Source organism: Manis javanica, chromosome 3 (genome assembly GCF_040802235.1).
Source record: "Manis javanica isolate MJ-LG chromosome 3, MJ_LKY, whole genome shotgun sequence".
NCBI lineage: Eukaryota > Metazoa > Chordata > Mammalia > Pholidota > Manidae > Manis > Manis javanica.
Genome location: NC_133158.1, coordinates 206700360 through 206725892, shown reverse-complemented (window position 1 = coordinate 206725892; position 25533 = coordinate 206700360). Strand labels below are relative to the sequence as shown.

General features: G+C 54.7%; 1 protein-coding gene and 2 long non-coding RNA genes across 8 annotated transcripts in view; 1 reads left to right on the top strand and 2 right to left on the bottom strand.

Moving 5' to 3' along the window:
• PEBP4 (phosphatidylethanolamine binding protein 4) overlaps positions 1–25533 on the top strand; it is a 219125-nt gene that overhangs the window by 187343 nt on the left and 6249 nt on the right. For 5 of the 6 annotated variants that reach the window (XM_037024740.2, XM_017653887.3, XM_017653886.3 and 2 more), the window contains exons 5-6: positions 18502–18547; positions 20832–20945. In XM_037024740.2, coding sequence (XP_036880635.2) covers positions 18502–18547; positions 20832–20945 — 160 coding nt within the window. The remainder of the gene's footprint in view (positions 1–18501; positions 18548–20831; positions 20946–25533) is intronic. The other variant, XM_037024743.2, reaches the window with a different exon arrangement.
• Positions 1–25533, bottom strand: part of LOC140848556 (uncharacterized) — a 44895-nt gene that overhangs the window by 15793 nt on the left and 3569 nt on the right. The window lies entirely within an intron of this gene.
• LOC108393205 (uncharacterized) lies at positions 1461–24896 on the bottom strand. The gene is made up of 3 exons (XR_012129649.1): positions 24323–24896; positions 24095–24180; positions 1461–1959 (listed from the first exon to the last, which is right to left on the bottom strand). It is a non-coding gene; the product is annotated as an uncharacterized lncRNA (long non-coding RNA).

The following is a 25533-nucleotide window of genomic DNA, read 5'->3' as shown; positions in this document are numbered from 1 at the left end:
TGGGACCCCTCCCCCGCTCCCACACACTTGGTGGGCCAGTGAAGGTCTGCAGAGGCATTGATGTGGCGAGTGCTCTATATGGAATTATACAGTCAGAAAGGACCCAGCGGGAGCTCTGGGCCAGTTCCCTGCCTCCAGGCAGGTCTGCTTCTAAATCAGTCACTTGCAGTGGCCTCCTAGGAGATCAGGGATGACAGAGAGGGGCCTAGCCAGCAGTCTGAGCCTCACTGCTTCCCAAGAAACTCTTGCTTGTGGGGAACCCCAAGACTACCTGAACTGGCTTCCTCCCACCTCTCTGACTCAGGGCTGATTCCAGCCTGGTGACCTCTGATTCACACCCCGCTGCCCCGATTCCTCACTCACCCTCAACGACCATCTCTACCTGTTGAAGAATGTGGAGAGGGGAGGAAAGCTAATGGAGGCCAAGGTTTGACCCTAAGTACCTAAAGAAGGAAAATTTAGGATCCCAAGCCCTCAGTGCCTCCCCCAGGGCATCTCGCATGCAGTTTCGCTCTGATGCAACTTTCTGCCAGGCAAGTTCTGTCACCCAGTATCCCTGAGGCCTGGGCACCTTCTGGGGCAGAAGAGACGGTCTCCTGTTCTCTCCACACTGTGGCCCCATCCCACTGCATGCTGGCTAATGGGCTCCTCTCCCCTGCCCCCAGAGCGCTCCTCTCAGTGGTCCCTCTGAGCTCAGTCACAGGTGTGGAGCCTCCGTCACACCCAAGGAGCCTACAAACAGCCCTCTCTCAGGGGACCTTCCCCCCTCACCAGATGTAGGGAGGTCCGCTGCAGAGAGGCGTGGAGGAGGGCAAAAAAGCAAGGACTGATTATTCCCTTCTACGTACCTCCCTACAAGTGTGCACACATGGGTATGTGCAACACATAGCCAAGCTGGCTGAGTCTTAGTATTGCATAAGCCAGGGCCCAGGTCCAGGCAAAGCCCCTCCTCCACCCTCCACCCAAGCTGGGGCAGACATTCCCTCCAACACCAGAGTCCGCAGCTCTACGACAGAGTGTGCATGCGACCTGGGGCTCCTACCTCACAGTGACTGTGCACATCCACACTCGCATGTTCTCTGGGAGTCCCCAGGCCCTCTGTGGGAAGGCTTTCCGGGAGCCTTCTATGGAAAAAGAGGAACTCTGGATATCACCAGAGCAGCCCCAGCCAGGGAGCAGGCAAACACCTGCCAGGAGTACAGTCAGGCCACAGCCTTCCCTAACTACTGACCTTAACCCCTTGCCTAGGGGCTGGCTCTCCAATTGGGCAGGGCCAGACTGATGAGCAGGACCCCCAGGGTTCACTGCACACACACATGCATGCACACACACACATGCACACAGACTGCCTGCCCTGCTGCTCACACTGACTCAGCCAGATCTGACCACAGCAGGCTCTGCCCAAAGAAACACAAAACTTAGATCTGGAAGAAAACCCTGAGGCTTGGACTCTTGCCTTGAGAAATTACCCTCTTTATTTCACAAAAGAATCTACTGAGGCTTACAGATTCAGTGTCCAGGGTTCCCCAGTTCCAAGCACAGGCCTCCATGGCATCTCAGAGGTCAGAGGTCAAGATGCAGGAGGGAAGCCAGATCCACACAAGGGCTCTTGGCAGAGGGGGCCAAGCTGGACAAGAGTCAGGGATGCCTCCAGGGACCTCCTGGGCATCAGCATTTGGTATCACTTAGAGTCCAGTTCAGCAGCCATTAGCTACATTTGCCTATTTAAATTACAATTTAGTAAAATGCTTAAAAATTGCACTCCTCGGTAGCACTAGCTCCATTTGAAGTAGTCAACAGCCACATGTGGTTTGCAGCTACCATAAAGGACAGCACAAGCCCAAATACACTTCCGTCATCGTAGGAGGTCATGTTGGGCGGACAGTGCCGAGGACGAGGATATAAAGAGGGCATCAGATGGTCTGAAGAAGCCTGTTTCCTGATGGAGGACTGAGGTCCCTGTGAAGGAAGGAGAGGAGAGGGGAGAGGAAAAAGATCTGGGGTAAGAGAGAACAGAAGGATGGGAAGGGACGTTCTGTGGCTTGTCCCCTATGGCCAGACGACTGACACTCTCCCTCACCATACTCCAGAGGGCCCCAGGAACAGAACCACAGACCCCGCAGCCAGGCACCACAGAGGCGGCACCTGGCAGTTTTCCAGATGGAAGAAGCCCTACCTGTCCCCAAAAGGCTCAGCACTTGTGCCCGGGGCTCCCTCCATCCCCAGGGGTGATTTCCACACCTGAGCACCAGGATTCACAGATGCCCCTCCTCCTTCCACTGGAGTCCCTGCTTCATCCAACAGGGTGGCTCTGAGGCCCTTCCATACTTTACTGCAGCAAAGATGCTGTCAGAAAGCAAGCTGAACCTAGTGAAATAAAAGCACTTCTCCCATCCCAAGTTGGGTGCATTTTTCAAACCAGGGGGCAACACTGGGATTCAACTCTGTGAACACATAATCCGTTTTGTCAGTGGATTCTCCCGCATTCTCCTAAGCAAACACTTGAGAGACAGTATTGATCTGGGCAAAGGTCATCATGTAAGAAGTCAGAAGTACCTAGTTTAATTCCAGTTCTGCCACCTAATGACCTGGACAAGCCACTGCCCTGCCCCAGCCTCCGTTTCCAACCTGGCAGGGTCCTTGGGAGGATCAAGTGCCATGACAGACGTGGAATGCTCAAACAAGACAGTCATGAGGCATGTGGGTGCCCCCCTACTGCCCCAGGACTCACTGTGTGTTTTCCCCCATCCACCCGAGCAGGAGACAGAGAAGTACAGGGACAAGAACCTCTGGTGGGTGGGTGGGGAGGTGGGGCGCAGCAGAACAAGGGGCTGCAGTGCTAGGCCTCAAGGGGGCCACGCAGCAATAGAGCAGGCAGTGTGGGGAGCAGAGGGTGCGCAAGGAGGCCTCTGGAGAAGACGACATGCAGAAGGCTTCGTGGCAGAGGAGCATGACCTGGACTGGGAGGACATGGAGAATCAGAGGAGGGCATTTGAGGGAAGACAGGAGCCAAGCTCATAAGGAGCCTCAACCCATTCCCTGAGGAGAGCCCTCAGCCTCGGCTGGAACAAACTGCCAGCCCCAGGCCCCCCGCGCCACCCGGCTGCCCCTGTCCCTCCAGCTCCCACTTCCCCAGCAGGTTGCCAACACCTACCCAGGACCTCAGGATGGAACAGTGTGGACAGCCCACACCTCCTCACTATCCCCCACCGTGGCACTTAGGGTCCTGTGAGTCGGGGGAAGGTAATCCGTCCCTGTCCAGAAAGCCTCCTGACCCCAGACCCAGGCATGGTGCAGGAGAGACTGGGAAGACCCAGACTGGTTAGACAGCTCAGTTTGAGCATATCCAGGGTCACCCAGCAAATTCGGGCAAAGGGGAAGCCATCCTCTCTCTTCAGAACTGATGTCCTTCACACAGCCCCCTTTGTTATGAGGTGCAGGCAAAAAAAAAAATGGGCTGATGAGTCAGGAGCCTTAGATCACGGGCCAGGACACCTGGATTCCATTCCCAGAGCCACCGCCAACTGGGATGGACTCTGGTCTCGTGCAAGTCACTGAACCTCTCAACTTGTGCTCCTCACCTGCAAATTGGGGGTGATAATCTCTGCCCTCGCTGCTTCCTTGTGAAGGAGGATTAAATGGTAAAGTGGTGCGAAAGTGCCCACAATGCCTCAGGAGTGGGAAGTGCCCGGCACGCGTCTAGGATGGCAGTTGTTACCCTAACCACCATGACACCACTCTGAGTGAATCACCTTACCTGTTTGCACCCCACTCTCCCAAATCAAAGATTTAAGACCCATGCCCCTCTAGGTGTTCCTTCCCTACAGTGGTGGCCCCAGCTGGGGGGCTAAATGTGACCCCGGGGGCAGTGCTTTTTCTGGCCTACACTGTGAGGGGCCAAGCTTCTCAAAGGAACAGGGTGTGGACATGGGAGTTAGGGGAAGGAACTTGCATTCTTGGGATCCTCTGCCCTCCACTGACCCCAATTATCTGCAGATGGCCGGGAGGCAGGGCTGTGCCAGTGACCGTATGGGAACACTGAGGCTACAGGCTGACTCATTGATGAGTTTCTTGCCACTGGCAGACCCTGACCAGAAGACCACAGTTACGCAGTTCCAGAACTCTGGGGAAAGGAAATCAGCTCTCTCTCCATCCTCAGGGAACTAGGGGCTCCCATCTGCCCATGCTACTTCCCTTGGATGCTGCCAGCCACCAAGACCCCTGGCCACTCCCCAGGGGCTATCTGTGGCAAGTGGATTGGATATTTTATCCACTATACATTTTATCCCAAGTGAGTTCATGTTCCCCCAACCAATATCTACAATCAAATTGTGGAGCGGGTGGGGAAAGACTCAAAGAACGACCCGAGTGTCTCTTTGAGCTAATCCTGGGAACACAGAGGCAGGTATTTCTTTAAAGACTCCCTGCACAACAAGTCACACTGGCCCACAGCCACAACACCCCAGGCCCCGTGATCTCATCCGGGCTCCAGGAAGCCAAACAGGGTCAGGCTTGGCTAGTCCCTGAGCACAGACCTCCCAAGCAAAACACAGGTGTTGCTGGTGATTCAGCGGCTGAGCCCCTCCCTCCCAGGTCTAGCTCTTCTCAGGTGCTTGAGTCCGGCTGGGATGATTGTGAACTCCTATCAGTACCTGCACAGAGGAAGGGGGTGTGGTACAGCCAGAGCGCTAAATGCTCTTTCTCTGCCACCATGTGTCACGAGTGTTGACACTGTTCTTAAGAATGAGGGTGTATGTGTGTCTGCCCTCCTCATTGCTGGCCCACTTCCTAAGGCTGGTCAGCCAGCCACCTAAATTCCTCAGGCTGTTCCAAACAGATAAAGCGTGGAAGAGGAAAGGGCAGCCTCCCAGGGGCCCCAGGCTCGGGGACCAATGGGCCCCACCCCAAAAAAGCTGGGATCTGTGGCTACCATCAGGCTCTGAGCCTCAGCTCTGGGACAGTCCCTTCCGGTTTTAGAACTGGCAAGGATGAAAGGGGTCCATTAAATGAGGGCAGTCATTAGCCTGTTTTATGAGCACACAGATATTCATTACACCTCAACCCCATCATTAGAGGCTGCAGTGAAAGAGAGCTCAGGGCCCCTTCTTTATTGCAGCAGAGCTGCGGGGCTTCTCCCCCAAAGGGGACCCCGCACGTAAGAAGGTCACAAGCCTCCACTCCAGGCCCAACTTTCCCTGCCGTTTCCCCAGCAACCACCACTATCAGTGAGCAGCCTATTCCTGCTTCCTCCAGGAAGCCCTCCCTGTGCCCCAGACTAGGCCCTCTGTCACCCTCTTAGCACCCATCACATGTGTGATTACCTCCTCACTGTCTTGTCTGTGGACTGTAAACCATCCCCACACTCGCACATCACTTAGCACCTGGCAGGAGCTCAATAAATGTGAGCTGCACTGACATTAGCCACGAGCAAGGGCAGGTGAATTAAGAGAAAAAGGGACCCTCAGAGTCCGGATTTTCTCTCTGTCTTTTCCCACAGTCTGAATGATCTGATGGCCTGGCTGCTTTCCCAATGCCAGTCAGCTAGTAACTGAAAACCTGTCTGCCCTTATCTAGACAGTGGCCCCACTTACTTCCTACATTTAACCTCTTCATGTGAATCCCAATGAGCAGCTAGTCAGGTCCCTCCTTGCAGTCTGCCCCCTTCCTGTAGAGGAACACCAGGTGACAGAGGTCAGAGGGGACAAGCCCACTCCTCCAGGGCCAGGCACCCCTGCAGGTGGGACCACCGGCTCAGGGGGGGCAGAGGAGGGCCAGGGGCTTGCCCTCTTCCCACTAGGGATGGAAGCACAGTGGTAATAGGTTGAAACCCTCTGGCACAGGCCATCAAGGATGAATGGAGCGTGGCCAGACCCCACAGAGAAGAGGCGGATTAATCAGCTGTCGTTTGCATTCATTAAAGACCCCTTGCTTGCGCACTGCAGCCTCAGATACCAGGGCGATGAACTGTTCACACCACAGAGCTCCAGGGAGAAGTTTGTCTCAGCTGCCTGGAGCACAGCCTAGGATGGGCCTGCATCCCATACTCTTAGGGTGGAAGGTCTCTGAGGTCCAGCCACCCAAGTGGGAGATCGGAAGGAGGAAGGCTGGGCCCTAGACCTGAAAGCTTGGCAATCAGCACAGCAGAAGCCCCTTGACCCCCTTCGAGCTCCTTCCTTGCTGTCATCCATCCCCTTTCCTCCCATCTCGTCGCCCTGGGCACTGTACCTGGAACTGCTGGGCCCTCCTCAAGGTTGTATGAAGACATTTCAACACACTCTGGGACTGATAATGATCCCCATGGGGCTACAGGCCAAGCACTGCAATTGCCACGAGCCCAGCTCTCCAGCTGCCCAGGAGCGAGGCAGCCTGGGGAGCCCCGCACCCAAACCTTCCTGTTGGTCTATGGGACTCAGCTACATGGCCCTTAGCAGATAACGACCCACAAAAGGGGCAGCGTAGTGACCCAGGGTCAGCAGGCCTTGCCAGAGAGGGCCACAACTCTCCTTCCTCTCCCTGGGGTTATGTCAGTTCCCAAGCATTTCAGAGATGATGGGACCAACTGCTAGGTCAGGGTGGAGTTACTGAGCTCGGCCTCGGCTATTTTTCATTGTAATTGCCAAGCTCCGCAGATTGGCATTTGCCTGCCAGGCACTATAAAAGGTGACACAACAGAATCAGAGCAAGCCCTGGCCCCTGCTAACAGCTGCATGACCCCAGCAGGCCCCCGGTGGGCCACATTCACCATTCCCTTAGCCCAGACAAGTGAGCCGGGATTGACCCAGATAGGCAGGGGTGGGAAGGCCCACCGCACAAGCCCTAGCATGGCCAAGGGCCGAGAGGGCACTCTGGCGGCTCACGGGGGAAGGCAGCTGTGCAGGGGCCTCCCTGAGGAGAGAAAGCTTGGCTGAAGGCCTCCTCGTGGGACCAGGGCCCTAGAGCCTACCCTGCCCCACACACCTGGGCTGCCTCACACACCCTCCTCCCATCTACAGGCTGCAAGGAAAAGCGCTGCTTTCCCACCTTCTCCTACCCCGGAGGTCCCTGAACACCTGGGGAATAAACATCCCCCCTTGTCAAATAGGTCGGGAGTGGGACGTGTGATTAAAGGAAGGGAGCAAAGAGGGCACCGGGCTGTGCCAAACACCCCCTAGATCACCCAGCAAGCTGTGCGCTCAGGTGTGGCCCCCACCAGCGGGAGGGGCTGCCTTGCCCAACTCATGAAATGCAAAGGCTCCCGAACAGCTGGTGATGCCAAGAGTCACTGACGCAGGGCTGCCTGTGGCAGCTCCAAGCAGGGGTGTGGGAAGAGGGTGTGCATACAGGGTCCAGTGTCCCTGGTCCTGGCCAAGCCCCAAGCCCTCCAGCCCATCCACCTCCTCCTGCCAGTCCGGGTGATCTGACCTGAGAGCTGAGACCACCTCAGGACCTAAAGGCCAGCCTGGGTCAGCCCCCAGAAGGGTGACCCCAAGGGGGCTCCAGAGCCTGGAAGAGACTGGAAAGGGAATGCTGCCAGGCACGAGGGCTCAGCTGGTTCCCTCCATCGCTGCCACCACTGGGCTGGTGAGGAGTCTCCTGCCCAGTTCAGAGACCCCTGGGAGAGCAGACTGGGAACTCTGGGGCAGCGCTTGTCAGATGTACTGTGCACATGAACCGCTGCAGGGTCCTGCTTACTGAAAGGTTCTGATCCAGTCGGGGTAGAGCCCGAGAGTCTGCACCTCTAACGAGCTCCCAGGCTAAGCCGCTGTTGCTGCTCCGAGCAGGTGATGAGCCAAGTTCACCGTCAGCTCCTCCGAAAAGAGCAAATGTGATTTGAATGAGACTTCAACTGTTTCTACTTACTGTGGCACTTTCTAACAAGCACAGGGCTTCACAGAGCCTCCAGATCTTGCCAGCAGCTTTCCTTGCTCAAATCCCTGATCCCCAGGTTTTCTTTCAGAGTACCTCCCTCTGTTCCCTCCTTCCTTCCTTCTCTCCTTCACTCCTTCCTTCCTTTCACAAGGCAGCCCCATGCCTGGGCCTTTTGGCGGGGAAGGAGACAGGAGGCCCAGAAGTACAGGTGATACTTTATCTTCGCACCAGAACCGAGTACGGAAACCTAAATAGGGCAAAGCATGGAGACAATGCAGAGAACAGAACCTGGGAGTCAGACACCCCCGCTGCTACCAGCTTCCCCCAGGAAGGCCTTGGAGGGGCTCCTGAAGGCTGGGCTCCCCCCACCCCTAGGCTTTGTGGCTGGGGTTCTCCGGGACCGCCAGCATCTCACAGGCTGTGCGCAAGAGGGCAGAGGAGCCCAGAGGCTTTGGCCAGTTCCTGGTTGGGAATAGACAGCAGGACAGGACAGGATAGGGATTGAAGGGATGTCTTAGACAAAAACCAAGAGGAGATGGGAGGACTAGTGGGGCCAGGAGCCCCAGGAGACTGATGGGTGGAGCCCTCTGAGAAGCCCCCACAGCAGCTGGTGATGCTTGTCCTTACTCCCTAGAACCTGAGGAGACCCCTACAGCTCTCACAGCCACCCTGGGAGGCTTCCAGACTCCATGTCCCCTAAATTCACAAGCCCTGGGGTCCCACTTCCCAGCCCAAGTGGGTGCTAGGAGCTGCTGGGCCCCCTCTGTCCAGCTGGAGTTGGGAAATGAAGGTCTGGTCAGGCAGTGTGTTCCCAGCCTCTGGCCCTCCCGTCCTCCCCTCCTTGGATTGCAGCCACCCAGCCAGAGAGATGGGTGCTGAGGTGAGAGGTGAAGCAGGGGGCTGAAGTTGTCCAAACCCTGTTGTTTGGGGATTACTGTTCAAGTTCCTAATTGTTCTGCTGCTGCAGGAGAAGGGTTGGGGCTAACCACCAGCTTCCTATTACAGCAGGGGGAGCCGAGCAGGGCTGGACGCCCCCCACTCCTAGCCAACTGCCTCTCCCACCAAGTCCTCTCCTTCCCACATGCCCGGCCCACTGGCTCTCAGACTCTGAGTGTAACAGAACAGCTCCATTCTTACTCACAAGCCTCAGTCCCAATCTGTCATCTCTGCCCTGGTCTCCAGGCAGGGGCCTGGACATTCCCACATCCGCTCTTCCTAATCCCATGGTCCAGGCTCCAGCCTCGCCGCCAGACCCTTCCAAAATGCCCCTCAGCCTGCTTCAGCTTGACATAGCCACCAGGGAGAGAGAATATAAGTATGTGTGAGCATGTGTATGTGTGTGTGTGTGAATATGTGTGCATGTGTGAACATATTGTGTGATCTGGGGGGGAATGTGTGTGTGAGTGTGCATCTGTGTATGAGTTTATATGTACACGTATGTCTTGTGAGTGTACACATGTGAATGTATTGTGAGTGTGTGAATGTGAGAGTATATATTTATGAGCATATATATGTATGTGTATGTGAGTGCATGTTGTATGAGCAAGTGTATCTGTGTGTGAGCATCTGCATAAATGTGTTGTACATGCATGTACAACTATGAATGTGTGTATATATGCACATATGTGCAGACATGTACAAGGGTGGAGAGCTATGTAGATCTGTATATGTGCACATGTGTATATCCTGTGTGCATAAGTGTGTGTGTGTTGGACTGTGTGTGAGCCTATGTGAGTGTGCATGTAAGCACATTGCATTTGTGTGTGAGCATGTGCATGTGACTGGACATGTGTAGGTGGACAGATGTGTGAGCATGTGTGCATGAGGAGCGTGTGTGAGTGAACATGTGTATATGTGTGTGTGGCATGCATGTGAGCCAGTGATGTGCATGTGAGCATGCGTGTGTGCGTAAGTGTGTCAGTGGGCTGGGAGAGTGTGAGTGTGACTCATTGTCCCCTCCTTCTCTGCTGCCTGTCCCTCAGGCCCAGGGACAATGGCCAGCAGCTCTCCATCCCATCGCTGCCAGCTCCCTTCAAGGAGCCAGCACACTCCTCCTTGCTCACCCCTCACCTCTCCTTTCTCCCCAACAGTTTTGGAAAAGTCTTGCAACTGTTTTGCTTCCCTTCCTCCCATCACCAAGCAGTTTCTAGCCAAGCGTCCACCTGACAGCGGAGCCAGCAGCCTCCCCCTCCCACTACCCCCTCTCCCAGGCTCCTCTGTGTGTCCCCAGCAGCTGGACCCCACCTGCACCCCCTTCTTCAGACAGCTCTCCCTCCTGTCCCTCCTCTGGTGGGCCTGTGTCTGGCACTCTCTCTGTGCTGTGTTTCTCTCTGCCTGTGAGCATGTCTCTGTGGGGTGGGAGCCAGGAGCTAGAGAAGGAGGGGGGCCGGGCTCAGATGGTGTCATTAAGAGATATTAATGCCCCTCATCAAGGCATATTAATAAACATTATGTGCCGCTCGCTCCGCACCCCCCCGGGTGAGCACAGACCCAGCAGGACAGGCCCCATGTTCACAGCTGAGTAACCTCTGAGCCCCTGGCCTAGCCGTTAGGCTCATGAGGTTGACCCCACCAGGAGATTTCTGGGTCTGCGGCAGCAAAAGAGCCCACAGGCTGGGCCCCGCAGGTGGCAGACAGAGGCAGTGGCCCATCCTCACCCTTGCCCAGTTGCCCCACCTGGTCCATTCCCAGGCAGCCCCTCTCCGTCCTCCCCTGAGCCAGGAGAGTGGGACCCCAATGACCTGGGCACTTGGATGGCACCATGGGACTTGAAAATATAGAAAATCCTATTTCCTGATTTCCTCTTCACAATAGCTCTCTGAGGAATCCTGGGGCAGGTCTCATTATCATTGCAGCTTTATAGGTATGGACACTGAGACACAGCAATGAAGTGTCTTGCTCAAAGTCATGCAGCTAATTGTTATGACATGGAACTGAAGCCCTTTCCTACAGGTTGTCCTTTCCTACAGCTGTTTCAATAGCTAGGGGGGTGGGGGGTAGGGGGCACATGCTACTTTTAACTGGGTGGCACCAGTTCCCTAGCCGTTGCAGCTGCCAGAAATCAGAGCAGGAAGCACAGCTCCTTCAGCAGGGCAGGGGCTTCCGCCTCGGTGGGGGGGTCTCCTGAGGGTCACTGCTCCTTAGTGGGAAATGTCGCGGAGGGCAGGGACCAGAGAGAGTTACCCTGTCCAAGTCTCTGGCGGGCCCCCTTTCTCTACTGAGCGACCACTCCTCCTAAGGAGGTTTGAGCAGGCAAAAGCCTTTTTATTTATGTTTCAGTATTGCAGTCTGGTGCTGTAGCAGGGTGCAAAATCGGTGATTCACTGTGACAACCACAATGGTGTTTAAAATTACATAAGGTATTCTCCACATGTGTGTAAGAAGACAAGAACCAGTGTTTTAATAAGCTCTCTAGCCAAAATAGTCAGGATAAAAGTTATTGGGGAGCTAAAATATTAGATTTGAGAGATCAGGGAAATGGTCTTATGAAGAAGTCCCTCCATGATTCCAGATCAGTGAGCCATCGAGGGACCTGCTGTTGACGCTGAATGCTTCGGCTGCAGGCCCGTGTGTCTAGAAATGGCTGTCTTCATCTGAACTGACATGGATGCAGAATAATTACATTTAGCTATCAACTCAGGATACTTGCTCTCAGCCTATACTAATACAGCTTGTCTAAGTGGAACAGGTTTAAGAACATAAGCCATTGTGTTCTTTATTCCTTTTTTCTTTCCCACCCTCCTCCTCACCCTACCCAGGAGCTACTCCTGGGGAATGGGTGACCTGTGACAGGCAAAGGAGGGGTCGGTCTACCAAGTCCTAGGGTTCAAACCAGTCTCTGAGCTTCAGGGACTGAAAGTAACCCAGGCAGTTCTCCCAAGCAGGAGGTCAGACAGGCATCTAGCCAGTGCAGGCTCCAGAGGGGACCAGGGGCTCGAAGGTGGCACCTGTATGACAGGAAGCTTGGGACCCAAATGCAAAGAAGGGAGCCATGCGATTCTCAGGGCAGTAGTCTCCATGCAAAGAAAAAAACAAACCCAGGGGATCCTTTTGCTTCTAGTTTTGTTTTATTTTTTTTCTGTGCTTTAAAATTTTTCTACAGTGAACATATAGTACTTTAATGACCAGAAACAAAAAATTATAATTTGTGAAAGGAAGGTATTTGGGTTCAGGGGTTCCCAGACTCATCTGCTCTGAGAGAGATCAGGGTTCCAGTCCATCCAGCTCTGACCTGCCAAACGGCCCAAAGCCTGGCCTCAAAGATCCTCCGTTGACCAAAGAGGTAGCTCCATCAGGCCCCTCTGATGACCACCCTGGGACACAGGTGCTGAGCATTTCAAAAAGAACAAAAGTCTTGCCAGGGTCTGTGGACCCAAAGTTTAGGTTGCAAATAGCTTTGGTACTCAGAAATCAGAAGCATTGCCTGCCATTCAAGCCTATCCCCAGCCTACATTTCCAGCCTTATCTTGAGCTTCTACCATACTTACCTCTCTTTTCCTATCTTCTTTTCATATGTATACATTGCATATGCAGCTTCCTCAACTTAAGGTGCTCTTCCCCTCCTCCATCTTGTCCATGGGAAAACTAGAGAACTCCTATACATCCTTCAAGGCCCAAATAGAGTATAGCCTCCTTTCAATAGCTTTCCCTGTTCACTGGCCCCAAGCTGTTACAACTTCCTTTCTCCATGCTCCCCCAGCATTTCCTATAGACTTCAATTATTTAGGCCTATAATAGAGTTATTTCTTGTTGATTTGTCTGCCCTACTATACCACGAGTTCAATACCACAAAATATGTCTTTACTCATATTTCTATCTCCAAAACAGGGTTCTCATTCATTGATTCATTTATCTACCCATCTCCCCAGACATCATTCCTTGGGGCCAACTCTATGCTAGATACTATCATGTACACACAGGTGCAAGACAGCATGACTTATCTGGGAACCACATGCACTTCCACGTGGCCTAGAACAAAGGGTCTGGACAGCCTGTACTTTTGAAGCCACAGACAACCTTAACTTTGGCCTTGGGAAATCTTGCCTCTTCACCCAGTGTCTTGAAGAGTGATAAAGCCCTGGGTGAAGTTCCTCCCATCCAAATAAATACTCGCTCCACGAAGCAGGTCATTCCCCCTCAGCCCCACCCCACCCCACCCCATTTTGGCATCTGGGAACCCAGGGGGCAACTAACTCAAGACCTGAAGCCAAACTAGGAATCAAAACCAAGGGTTTTGCCAGTCAGTTGCCAGTCGGTGCCAGGATACCAGCACCTGGAAGAGGCCTACCAGGTCTTTGATGTTGACACATCTTGAGGGAAACTGGTGCACAGAGTAATTGGCCATCCTACACACTGGAGTCTAGAATCACTCAGCTCCCAGGAGGGCTCAGGCCTGTGCCTCCTTCCCACCACTTCCCACGGACTCCATTCCACCCACCTCTGTGACTGGCTCTCCTTTCCCTAGCCCCAGGGCAAAAAAACAGGTCATTGGATTAATTGATCACAGCCTTTCCCTTGGAACAGACACCAGTCTCCAGGGCTGGGGCCTCTCCCGGCTGGTGTTAGGTGGCCTGGCAGCTGCAGCCCCTGGGGATCTCAGAGCCCCAGAGCTGTCAATGCTTTCCACTCACTCACCCCTTGTTAACTGCAGAATACACAGATTGCTGGGTAGCACTTCCCAATCGTGTGCCTCTTCCTGGATCCTTTGCCACTTGGCAGTTTGCAGACAGCTGTGCAAAACAGCAAGGAGCTTTCTCATTTGGTGCCAGTGTCAGAGAGCCTGGAACTCGGTTTCTATTTTCCCTTTTTTTCCGTTTTCCCCCCAGGTGCTCTGTTTTGCTTATTTCCCCTGCCGTTCTCCCTTTTCTCCACAACATCTTTCTGTACTTCACCTTTGGAGTTCAGGACATTTCTGTTCGCCTCCCAACCCAGAGATCAAAAAGTGAAACTTCCCACTCTGACTGAGGTTTGCAGCCAGGCAGGAGAAGTGATTGAATCCTCTGTCCAGATGGGAAGTGGTGGGTGAAGAGATTAAATCATCTCCCGTGTGCTCGAGGAAATATGCTCTGACCCTCTGCTCTGGGGGTCAGCAAACCAGAGAACCTGGGGCCTTTACAAGTGCCCAGGTGGGCGGACAGTTGCCTGTAGGTAATTGAAGGACAATGAGAAGCCAGGCCCACCTCCTGCTGGGACCAGCACTGAGCCAGGCCCCTTCCCACCCACCATACCTCACAACCCAAACCTGGCCACCATGTCTCAAAGAGCCCTTACCTAAGGGGTTCCTGGGCTGGGGAAGGTGGGTGAGGGGGGTCTCTGGACCCTCCGTTCTCAGGATATGGTAGCTCTCTGGCTGTCCCCATGGGGACAAGAAACCAAAAATAGAGGTAATTTTCATCTAGTTGGTTCTCAAAGGGTTTAATACATCAGGGACCAATTCTGTCAGGGAATTTCTGGGGCCTGGCCTGGGAAGGCAGAAGGATCAGGTACAGACAGCAGCAGTGTGATCCCATCAGAAGAGACCAGGACACAGAGGCAGGAGTATGGGCTTCTAGTTGTGTCATTGAGGCCAGCTACCTCTGTATGACACCTTAAACAAAGCCTTCACTCAACTCTCCATTCGTTCCCCAAATGCCTATTTGACCCTTACTGTCTTAGCTTGAGTCCCCCCAGAAGCAAAGCCTGAGACAAGGATTCTAGCGTAAGTAGTTTATTTTCAAAGGGACACAAGGCAGCACCAGTAAGGGAGTAGGTGAGACAGGAACAGGGAGGCACCCAGGCAAGCTTCATGAGCAAATAGGTTCCACTGTGGTACCTGGAGCCAGTGTGAATGAAATATGCTGCTCAGTCATTCCCCGCAAGAGTCAGGGAGCTGGAGTATCTGTGTACCACTTCCCATCAGCCATTGGTTAAGAGCTGTTGCTAGGGGATGTGAACACCCCAACACGCCTGCCCTGCTGCACAGGTGGTGAAGTGGACTCTGGGGGCCAGAGGCCACCCTGGAGCCAGGAGAAGCAGGTTGGAAGTGGAGTTGGCGAGCATTGAAGTGGCAAGGGCCAGGGGATAGCTAGGGCACCAACAACGTCTACTACCCCTACTATGCACAAATCAGCTTTCAGGGCTACAAAGATGGGCAGGATGCAGTCCGTTGCCCTTCAGAAGCTAGTGATTCTCTGGATTTCTTTCTGGTCAACTGGGGAGACTGATCTCTGCCATTCCCATGCAAGGGCTTCTGTAAGATCCCTCAGTTAGACAATGAAAGAAACACTAAAACCTCATTGCAAAGATAACACTGGGGGTGGGCGCAGACCCCAGATTAGGGTACTGTGCTCTTTAATTGACTTGAGATAAGTTAGTCAGAACAAGACTGGTCATACTGTCTGCATCACCCTGGTCCAAGAATGGGGTTGCTACAATTTTCAGTCAAGCCCCAACTTTTCTCAAGCATCTCATAGGCCGGTTCCAAAGCATCCTGGCAGAGAAACAGAGGGTTCTGAAGTAGGAGAGAGCTGGTAAGGAAATCTCATATTCTATAGACCCAGAAATTCCTCCAAAGTGTCTACCGAGTCAAGCTCCTCCTCTGTAATTAGAATAATAGGTTTTTAGTCTGTGACACTTAGAAAGAACAGGGCATCCTCCAGGCATAACCCCAAACACTTTGGATGCCCCCTCTTGATATCCTGAAAAACTCATTCAGGGCTTTCCAATGTTTTTGAGGATCAGAAACCCAACTATTTCTATGCTGTTTATAATTTCTGTAATTATTTTCCTTTTTTAACCTTAGCATTTAGATGAGTCGCTTTTAAAAATGTTACCTTATTTTAGCTGTAGTTTTATCCCGTGCCCCAGAAGAGGAGCATACATGGAGGACAGGAGATGCCAGGAAGGGGCCAGGGGAGGTGAGGGGAAGTGTCAGGGGAGGAAGCTAAGGGGTTTGGGGAGTTCTCAGCAGCCCCTTCCTCCAGCAGGCTCTCCTCCCAAAGCTCTTCTCTGCTCACCTGACAAGTGTAGGCTCTGTTTCTCAAATGCTGGGCTCACTGCCCACCCTCAGACCACTTCCCTCTCCAGAAGATAGATTTCTCCCTCTTCCTCTGGCAATGTGCCTGAATGTCACCCATTCCCAGAGATTTCCAGCTTTCTAAGATGATCTCAGGCTAAACATGATACTCCAATCCATGCAGATGTTTGAGGAGAGCTTGTGTTGTCATATGGTGTGTGGGTATCTCTACCACAGCCCCCGCCCTCATGTAATGCTGTGTATGTTAATAGTGGTCTTCCCACAAAATGCCTCCTAGGGGAATGGTGGGATTGTCGTGATGGCATAGGAAAAAGCAGAGGACACCGCTGCAGGTCAGAAGCCTTGAGACCTGGGGCTGGTGGGTCTCGCTAGTTGGAGGAATGTTCTGGGATCCTAGCTGCTCTGTGGCTCTGAACAAACAGTTGGACTTTGGAGGCTCAGCTTTCTCCCCTTTGAATTCGGTTTCCTAAGGCCCCTGCCAGGTGTTGATTCTATGGTAAACATTTTAGCCCCCACAGGACAGACCAGTGAGGGAAGGTTTATGGCTGAAGGCCACATAGCCTATCCGCAACCCCACAGGAGTACATGCCAGCCATGCTGGCCACATGCTCTGTGGGGGCCGTCTTCTACCTCCTGCTTCTTCGCAGAGCCCTCCTTCCAGCGCCCACCCACATGACAAGCTCGGGAGAGACCCTAAAGACTCAAAGGCCACCGAGGCACTGTGCTTGAACCCCCCCAGCCGCTGCCTCAGCTGAGCTCAGGGGCCTCAGGCCGCGATGCCTGCAAGAAGGACGAGGGCTTTACTCAGTGAATCCAAAGCTTTGCGTGTATTTGCAAAGCTGGCCCCAGCTGATGCGAAGAGTCCCAGGGGGGAAGGGAGGAGGAGGCGGGCCTTCCCACCCTGAGGCAGGCTGCAGATCAGACTTTCCACACTGCTTTGCTCGAAGGACTCCCTGACCTTACACCCCCGCCCCCACCCTCACCCCCCTGCACTACCACAGAGGAGAGAGGCCTGTTTATCACTCTGGGTGGGACCCAAGCCTCTGGGGAATTGAAAAGAGACAGCCAGCTTAGGTTGCTATTGTTTTGTTTACACAAACCACTGGCTGGGCTGACTTGGAAAGGAATGGGGGGGAGTTGGGAGCAGAGAGCAACCTGGGCTGGGCCGGGCTGGGCTTCCCTGGGTTCGGCCGACTCTCAGCTGTGCTAGGGGGGTCAGAGAGCTCATCGGGGACAGTGGCTGTTGGGCCTTCAGTCCTCAACTGTCTCCTGGGAAAGACAAGCACTGAGGGGAGGGGCCTCCACTCCCCAGGCCCCTTCCCCACGGGCACCACGAATCTCAGCCCCCCAACCACTCCCCGCGCCCTGGGCCTCCCACCGGCCTGGGTAAGGCCTGGCCTGACATCGGGGAGGTGGGGGGAGTGTGCTCTGCTGTGTCAGGACTGCAGTGGAAGGCTGCTGGACACTCCTGAGGAGACAGGAATGGGGTGAGGGAAGAGGGGGTGTCAAGGGAAAGAGATCCAACCTTTGTGGGTGAAGAAAACCAACTGGAAGGGGTTCCAAGGTGGAGGGTCCCGCCCTTCTGGGGTCTCCCAACCAAAAGTAACCTGGACAGACAGGGACCAGCCTGGAGGAAATGGATGTTCTGGCAAAGGAGGCCCACAGTGAGAACTGTGCTGGGCAAGCTGCAGCCCAGAGGGAGGGGATGGGAGATGGGGTGGGGGCTCTGGAAGGTAGGGGGTCTTTTGTTTTGTGAAGTAAACCATGCTAGGGTTTGGGTCACCCAGCTGACCCTGAGGTTCTCCACAGAGAGTTGAGATGAAATCTCACCACCCCTGACCCCCACCACGCTGAGCACCACTGCCAGGGGAAGGAGCCAGAAAGGGGGCCAGGGCACAGTTAGGTGTTGGCGGAATCCATGAAGAGCCCCACTAATCACCATCACTGAGGCCGAGCTTCCTCATGGGCCCAGGGGCCTGGCTCCAGTCCCTTTCATCTGAGCACCTCCGGTCCTGCACAAACAATAATTAGCATCCGCCCCAGGGTCACCTCATTATCCCATGGATGCTGAGGATGGGGGCTAGGGGGGGAAACTGAGGCTGTCCCAGCAGCCTCTGCATAGAGGTTGTGGAGGCTAGGGAAGAAGCTGCCTCAGAACCAGGCAGCAATCTGGCGCCTCCCTGACCCTCTGTGCCCTGCTTGCTCAGGCAGCCATGGGCCTGCTTCTGAGGGCCCCAGAGAGAGCCCTGGAGGATGGCTGGCTCAGCAAGCCAGTGAGGGGAGTCAATCCCTGCCTCAGACCCGACAGACTGCACAGGCTGAGAGCTGTGTCGTGCACCCAGTCTGGAGCCGTGGGGGGTGGCTGTGGGGCAGCCCTTCCAAAGGGTCTTCTCAGCCCTCCAGAGGTTAGGGGCTCTATCCCTGGCAGCAGGCCACCCTCAGCAACACCAGCGCCTGTTGTCTGCCCTCTCTCCTGGTGGCCCCTGCGGCACCACCCCACACCCCCAGCCTGCTGTGACAGTGTCACCCAGGAGCAGCCACACGGCCCTTCCGCACCCCCCTACTCCCTCAGAGGGAGAAGGCACTCAGCCAAACCCACTAGGACCCAAGTGTGATGGTGCGGTCTCCTCTCTCTCCAGGGCGTTGACATGAAGAAAGGGAAGATTCAAGGCCGGGAGTTATCGCGTGAGTAAGACCCTCCAATGCCCCTTCCCCACCCAGGGCAACAATGATGATGGCAAGAATCCTAACAGTGCAGCTTACCGCCGGCACTTGCCAGGGTACAAAGCACCGACCCCAGCGTGTTCTGTACACTCATGTGATCTGCAAAGCAGCCTGTTACGGTCACTGCCATTGGCATCCACGCTTTAAAGAGAATGGAACTGCGACCCACCTGCCCGGCCACACACCCAGGGAGGGGTGGAGCCAGCATTAAATGCAGGGGTCTGAGGGAGGGCCACCAAAGCCGCCCTCCCCTTCCCTCTGCTCACAACTCAGCTGCAGGCAGCGGCATGGACCTTCCTTTTCTCTGGCACTGCCCCTTCCCAGCCCATCCCCGCCACCAGCTCCCTCTCAGACCCCACAAGGGCAGATGTGCTGAGCAGAGGGCATGTCCTCCTCCCACCTTAAAGGGCATGATCAGGTGGTGAGCTGGCCTCTGGCAAAGGGCTCAGCAAAGAGGCCAGCCAAGCCTCAAGGTTCTGTGAAACAGCTTGGGCTCGGCCACCAGACCGGCCTAGGTTCAAATCCCAGCTCCACCATCCACACCGGCCTGACCTAACCTCTCAGAGCCTCAGGTTCCTCATGCAGAAAAGGAGCATAGTACCCCCCTTCACCACACTGTGGTGAGGATCAAGGGGCTATCCCGGGGCCTGGCCTAAGAAGGGGCCCGACATGTGCGCACCCCTGCCCTCCCTCCTCAGGCCTCTCACCCTCCTTGCGGAGGGGGTTCTTCAGGAAAGAAGAGGGAGGGGTTCAGGCTCCACCCCACTGAGGATAAATTCCCAGTTACACAGCACCAGTGAGCTCAAGCACAGCCTTATCCATGTGGAATCCAGGTCCCCAGTCTTTGGCACTGTGGATTATGCCCACCCCCAAGTGCACCCCACAACCCACACAACCGCCAGCCCCCTGGAAGCTGGCCCTGCCACACCAGCCCTCCACATGCCACCCTCCTAGGGATATGCTCCAGCACTGCCTACACTCAGAAGTCTTTCTCAGCATCTGCAGTGTTTGTGAAAAAACTCTGATTTACCTGCATTTACACACATGACAGAGAGCCTCCAAAACGTGTACATGCACACTGGCTCTTCCAACACCTGCCCCTGCCCCAGTGCACACCCTGGTCATACAAACCCACATGGCTCCTGGCACACCCTGCACTGGGCTCACACTGAGCTCACGTGCATGCACACACACACACAAACACAAACACATATGGTCTGCAATCCAAAAACTCAGGGAGAGATGATAGTGGGGAATTCACCTGGCCGTGGGCATGCTGGAGGCTCCAGTGGCCAGAAGTATACCGTGAGGGACACTTCCAGGAGCTCCAAATGGCAAGTGGCTCTTGTCTAATGATCAGAGAGGCGGATGGCCACGAAGTACCAATACTCCCCCCACCCAGCGGCCTCACTGCAAACACTCCTTCCCCACCCACCCTCAGGAAGACTCTCGGCTCCTTGGAAAAGGAGATGGAAAGCATGGAGGGGAGGGAGAGGCACAGCACTCTTGGAAGGAAGCCCAGCTGGAGCCACCTGCCAATGTCCAGCCTGCAAAACCCCAGGGCCCTGCGTAGACTTGGATGGAGAACAAGAGCTGTCCTCACCCCCCTTTTTTCCCTCTGCATGGAGAGCAAAAGGGAGAGCAATGGACCTTCCCCTTCAGAAGAGCCTGAGCACGTTCCTGGTGCCCCAAGCACCCAGATTCTATAGCTTCCATGATCAAACCTTTGAACCATGCCTCCCCCACCCCCCTGGCCCCTCATAAACACTTCCAGATCCTCCGGATCCAGCCAAGAAACTGGCTTCTTTGGGAATTGAGTTCATAAGGAAATACTGAAAAAATAAATAAAAATCCATTGCCAAAGGCACTCACAGGAGACAGGTTTCTCTTGAGACAGGAAATCCATCAGGGCAGACCAAAGCCAAAAAGGGACAACACCAGTACTCACTGGCCCAGGAAGGCCCAGGAGTCCTGCTCGCACCCGAGACCTTCCACCAGCCTATGCATCCTCCAGGCCGCACTGCCCAAAATAATGCGCTTCTTAAATGAAGCTCCTGAAGATGAGATCCTGCCAAAGATAAATCCTAATGGTTTGCAATGGGTGGGCTCCCAGCTGGGACACCAGGAGGATCAGCGGGGACCGTGAAAGACATGAATGATTCTCTTTTCCTGCTGTCCAGAGTAGCCAGGAGCACCTGGTCCTGTGGGATGCATGGCCTACCCTCCCTCCTTTCTCTACCCACAGCCTACCAGCCTCCGTCCCCACCAGCACAAACTGGCTTCCATCGCTACCAGTTCTTCGTCTATCTTCAGGAAGGGAAGACCATCTCTCTCCTTCCCAAAGAAAACAAAACCCGAGGTAAGGCCTTCCCAACCTTCAAAGCCAGGGTGAATTCTGGGTGGAAGTGGACACATTGTGCATTCATGCAGAAGTCAGTACCAGGGCCTCTACCCATGAGCCTTGGAGGCCAAGGACAAGGGTAGTGTTTCCTGGGAGTAGAGTGGAATGAGCGTCCTAAAGGAGGTGCTGGCATCAGGTGTGGTCATCCCCCAAAGTAAGTCCCATAGTCCAAGATGGTGACTTTAGCTGGGTGAGTGGGTCTGTAAGACAGGGTCCCAAAGAGAGAACTGGGGCCAAGGAGAGAAGCATCTCCCCACCACAGCCTCAACTGGCATGTGCAGGCAGCTACCCCACAGCCCTTCTGCAGGTAATTGTACCCTGTAATTGTGTCTGATCTGGGCAAGAGGGCCCTGGAATGCCACCCTGCTGGTCTGTCTTCATTGGTCATTAATTGCTCTGTTTGTCTAGTGCCATCTCAGTGCTGGGGCAAAGATTTCCCCAGCCATGCGCCCTCCATTAACTTTTCTGAGCAGCCCTCCTGGCACTCTGCAAAGGACCCATCTCCATAGCTTCCTGATGGCCAACCCGGCCTGCATGGCCTCTGTCCTCCTTCCCCCAAGACCTGAGGACACCTGGCCACTGCAGTGGCACAGGTGACTTGCCTGACCCTGTATGAGCCACACCTTCTCTCTGAGCCTCAGACTTCTCTTCAGGAAAATGGGAAATAAGTAATCCCTGTGCACTCTCTCGCCTCCCCCATTTTAGGGAAGAGAAGGGAATTTGGAACATCATAAATGCCAACTTAGTGCAAAGAGCACATTCCCCAGGCTGGCAGGAGGGTAAGTGGGTGCGTAGGTGTCATCAGCCATTTCTTCTCACCCAGTGACCCTGACTAACCTCCACCCACTAAGAAGCCAGCAAATGTATTGCTAAAGCCTGGTGCCCAAGGCCCAAGAGGAGAGGAGCACAGAGCCCTTCAGATGTGCTGAGCAGAGGCCACCAATCAGAGAAGGCTCTGGCCACCCTGGAAGCAGAGTTGGTGCAACCTTTCTGCTGGTGAACCTTCTCCAGGTGCCCTCAGCACCTTGCCAATCTAAATCCATTTAAAGGGCTCTGCCAAAGCCACACTTTCAAGTTTGGGTATAAAGGGAGAAGGAAAAGAAAACTGTGTCTTGCCCAAGCCAAGACCAATGTCTCCAGTTCCCTGGGTCCCCATCTCACCTGAGACGTCTTGGAGCCCCTCCTACCCACGCAGGCACAGAGATTTCTGGGGGTTGGGTACTAGCACCTCAGCCTACCATATGGCCCCACACATGGGAGGCTTGCAGAGCAAGGCAGTGCCTCTGGGCACATTAGCCACCGGGGTCCCAGTGCCTGTGCCCTGGGCTGATGCTGCACAGAAGGAGCCTCCTGCAGGGTCAGGTGCTTTCGGAGGGTGGGCAGAAGGAACACCAGGCATGCCAGGAGGAGTAGTGAAGAGGCACTCCCCACACCTGCCATGGCTGGGGTCCCGAGCTCCCATCCCAGCTCATCCCCCAGAAAACACAGTGGCCTGTGTGCCCTTCCTGTGGTAGTGGCAGCAGACGAGGAAGCTGGAGGCCTATTGGACATCGTTATTAGTCCTTTGGATTTTCGCATCCCCCCCCACCACCCACTTTCACCTACAGGAAAACTCAGGAACAGGGCTCGCACCTGGCAGTGTCCCTTTGGCTTCCATACTGTTTTGTTTGCTGCCAGCCAGGAATGGAAGCGGGAAAATTATCCTCCCAGATGAAAACTCTGGCCAGGGTACCAGTCCCACCATGGGACACCTTCCATGTGCCTCGCACTGTGCCAGGGGCTTTGGAGTGGCGTCCGAAGGCACAGGGAATGTCCCCTGCCACCAAGGGACTTACTCTCTACCTTGGAAACACTTAAATAACAATGTAGAGCAGTTTATAATTAAGCACTTAAGTGTGTGTTTCTGGCTGTAAGGACTACTGGATTCTGTGTGGATTTAGGGCTGTTCTGTCCCTTCCTACATCCCCTTCCCTCCAGGACAACACTCCCCCTTCAGCCAGGAAGGGTGCAAAGGTATTCTATCGCAGGGTAAGGAGATCTGGATTCCCGTGTCTAGCTAGTGATTTGACCTTTAAACAAATCAGCTAAGCTCTCTGAGCCTCGGTTTCCTCATCTAGAAAATGAGGGGTTGGATCCAGATGGTCTACAAATCTTCATGGCCCTGACTTTCGTGGAGGGTGGTTGGAGGGGCAGGGGGTGGATGTGAGCTGGGCCCTAGAGAAGGAAGAGATCTGAATCCTTGAATGAAGGAGAGAGGGAGCTCTAGGCTTGGGAAACTGCAGGTGCAAAGATTTTAAAAAAGAGAGAGAAAAAGAAGATGGGAAGGGGCACCCCTTGGTGGCTCAGGAGCAAGGGGGTGAAGAAAGGGGTTACAGAGTACGTGGACGAGGATCATGAGCCCCATGGAGCACCAGGAGACACCGCCCATGGGAGAAGTGACACACAAAGGCCACCCTCTAGGGATGACTAGGCTGGAGCAGGGTGGGCAGAACCGAGCAGCGTGAGGACAGAAGGCCACCGGCAGCAGGGAGGCACATGGCCTGGATGAACCCAGGGGTGGCTGCAAAAGCAGAAGCGGCCCTTGCTCAGTGTTGGACGGAACTCCAAAGGCCAGGTGCTCACTGTGGGAGGCGCCTGCATGGTGCCTGGGGGACACGTGGGGCCCTAGGAACCAGACCTTGCGACAGGCTCTGAGTTCTACCAATAAACACAGGCCCTGGGGCTTACTTTCCTCTGGTTTTCTTTCCATGGAGGTATCCATGGAGGGATGGGGAGTCCCGGGGTATGTGTGGTGTAAGCAGCCACTGTGTACCGTGGCTGAACAGGCAGGACCAGCTTCCAGAGACTGGAGGGGAAAAGTCAGTGTGCAGGAGCCAGGTGGAGGTGCATCCACAGAGGACAGTTAACTTGACCCAGTCGTGTTGCCTTGCTCCCCTCTCTGGGGCTTTGATGTGCATGACAGGTTTAGGATGAAAAGCAAGCATGTGATTATTCTAGTTGAACTTGTATGACTGGAGTGGGGTGGGGAAGGGGGGCATTGCTTAGAGCCAGGGGCTGGCATCCCCTCCCTGGGATTCCTCTTGTCCTCTGATCCCAGGACCACATACCAGGTTCAGCAAATGGCACAGCTTGACCTCCAAACTCTCTTGACGTGATCTTGGATAAGCCACTTCACATCTCTGGGCCTCAATTTCTACATCATCAAAATAAGGGGCTGAATCAGTTGGCCTGCCATTGAGTGACCCCTAACAGATTTACTCCCAGCTTTCCAAGCTCCCCGATCCTCCAAATTCTGCCAGACAAATGCAGGCAGCAGCTGATCAGGCTCAACTCACCCAGTCAACCCCGCACACTTCTGGGTGGAGGCCTTCAACCAGATGTTGGGCTTTCAGGACCACAGCAAAGGCCCTGGAAAGGGATTTGGAGCTTCTCGCTTCTCCTTTATGACATCCTGCCTTCACACAGCTCCTTCCTCTCCATGCCAATCCGCCCACCACCAGCCTTGGCATGGCTCACAAATGCCCTCTGCCTTCACTGGGACAATGCTCGGTGCCCGGTGTGTGTGACGCACCGGTCTAGCTGCTGTGGGTACAGAAATGAGTCACGGGGACCAAGTCCCTGCCCCATGGATGTAACGTGCCACCCGGTGCAGCTCTGTGGACAATCAGAGCTCACAGAGAGTCAAGGGAGATACTCAAATAGCTCAAGCATGACCACATCCCAAACAGGGGAGGACACTGGAGCTGCAGGAGCCTGAGCTGGTGCCCCCTGACCAGGCTGGCCCAGCGTTACTGACATTTGTTGCAAAGCCACACGTGGCCTTCCCAGATTTGGGGTTGGCATTATCTCGGGCCTCTAATACCATGGGCTGCTCCCTCTGCCTCCAAGTTAACACTCCTCCCCAGCTCCCATCCCCACACGCCCGCCCTCCGCACCTCGGCCTCTGGGCTCACCAGTGATTCACGATGCGTTCTCGACACATCTCCTTCACAGTGAGTCGGAGTTGGCATCTAGACTTCTACTTTCCAGGGGAGCCAACTGGATTCAGTAAGGAGACATGACTGAGAGGGCCCACAAGCAGCGTGGGCTCACGCCTCACACCACACACCCCTTCCTACCACAAGCTACCAGATGCCCACTAACTCCTGGGTGTGTTTTTACGTCCCCCTGCCCACCACTCTCACCCAACAACTGATTTGCCTCTGCCTGCCAATCTGGGTATGCCATCTCCCTTTGCCCCAAGCTGGAAGGTCTGGGCCACCTTAAAAACACCAGTCCTGCTGGTGCCCTCCATGATGCTTTCCCGAGTCACCCGCGGGCCGCCTTCTCTCCATCGGGCTGTCCTCCCTGACCTCTGGGCTAGACCCTTCTGTATGCTCGCGTGTTTTCCTATACCTCCTTGACCACCTGCTTTTGCCCCTCTTGTATCTCTCAGCCATCATTCCCTTGTGTGGGTCCCATTTCCACCAGGAGAGTACACATTCCCTGAGCGAAGGCTCACCCTGTCCTGCGCTCCCTGACTACCACCATCCCTGTGCTCATCCTC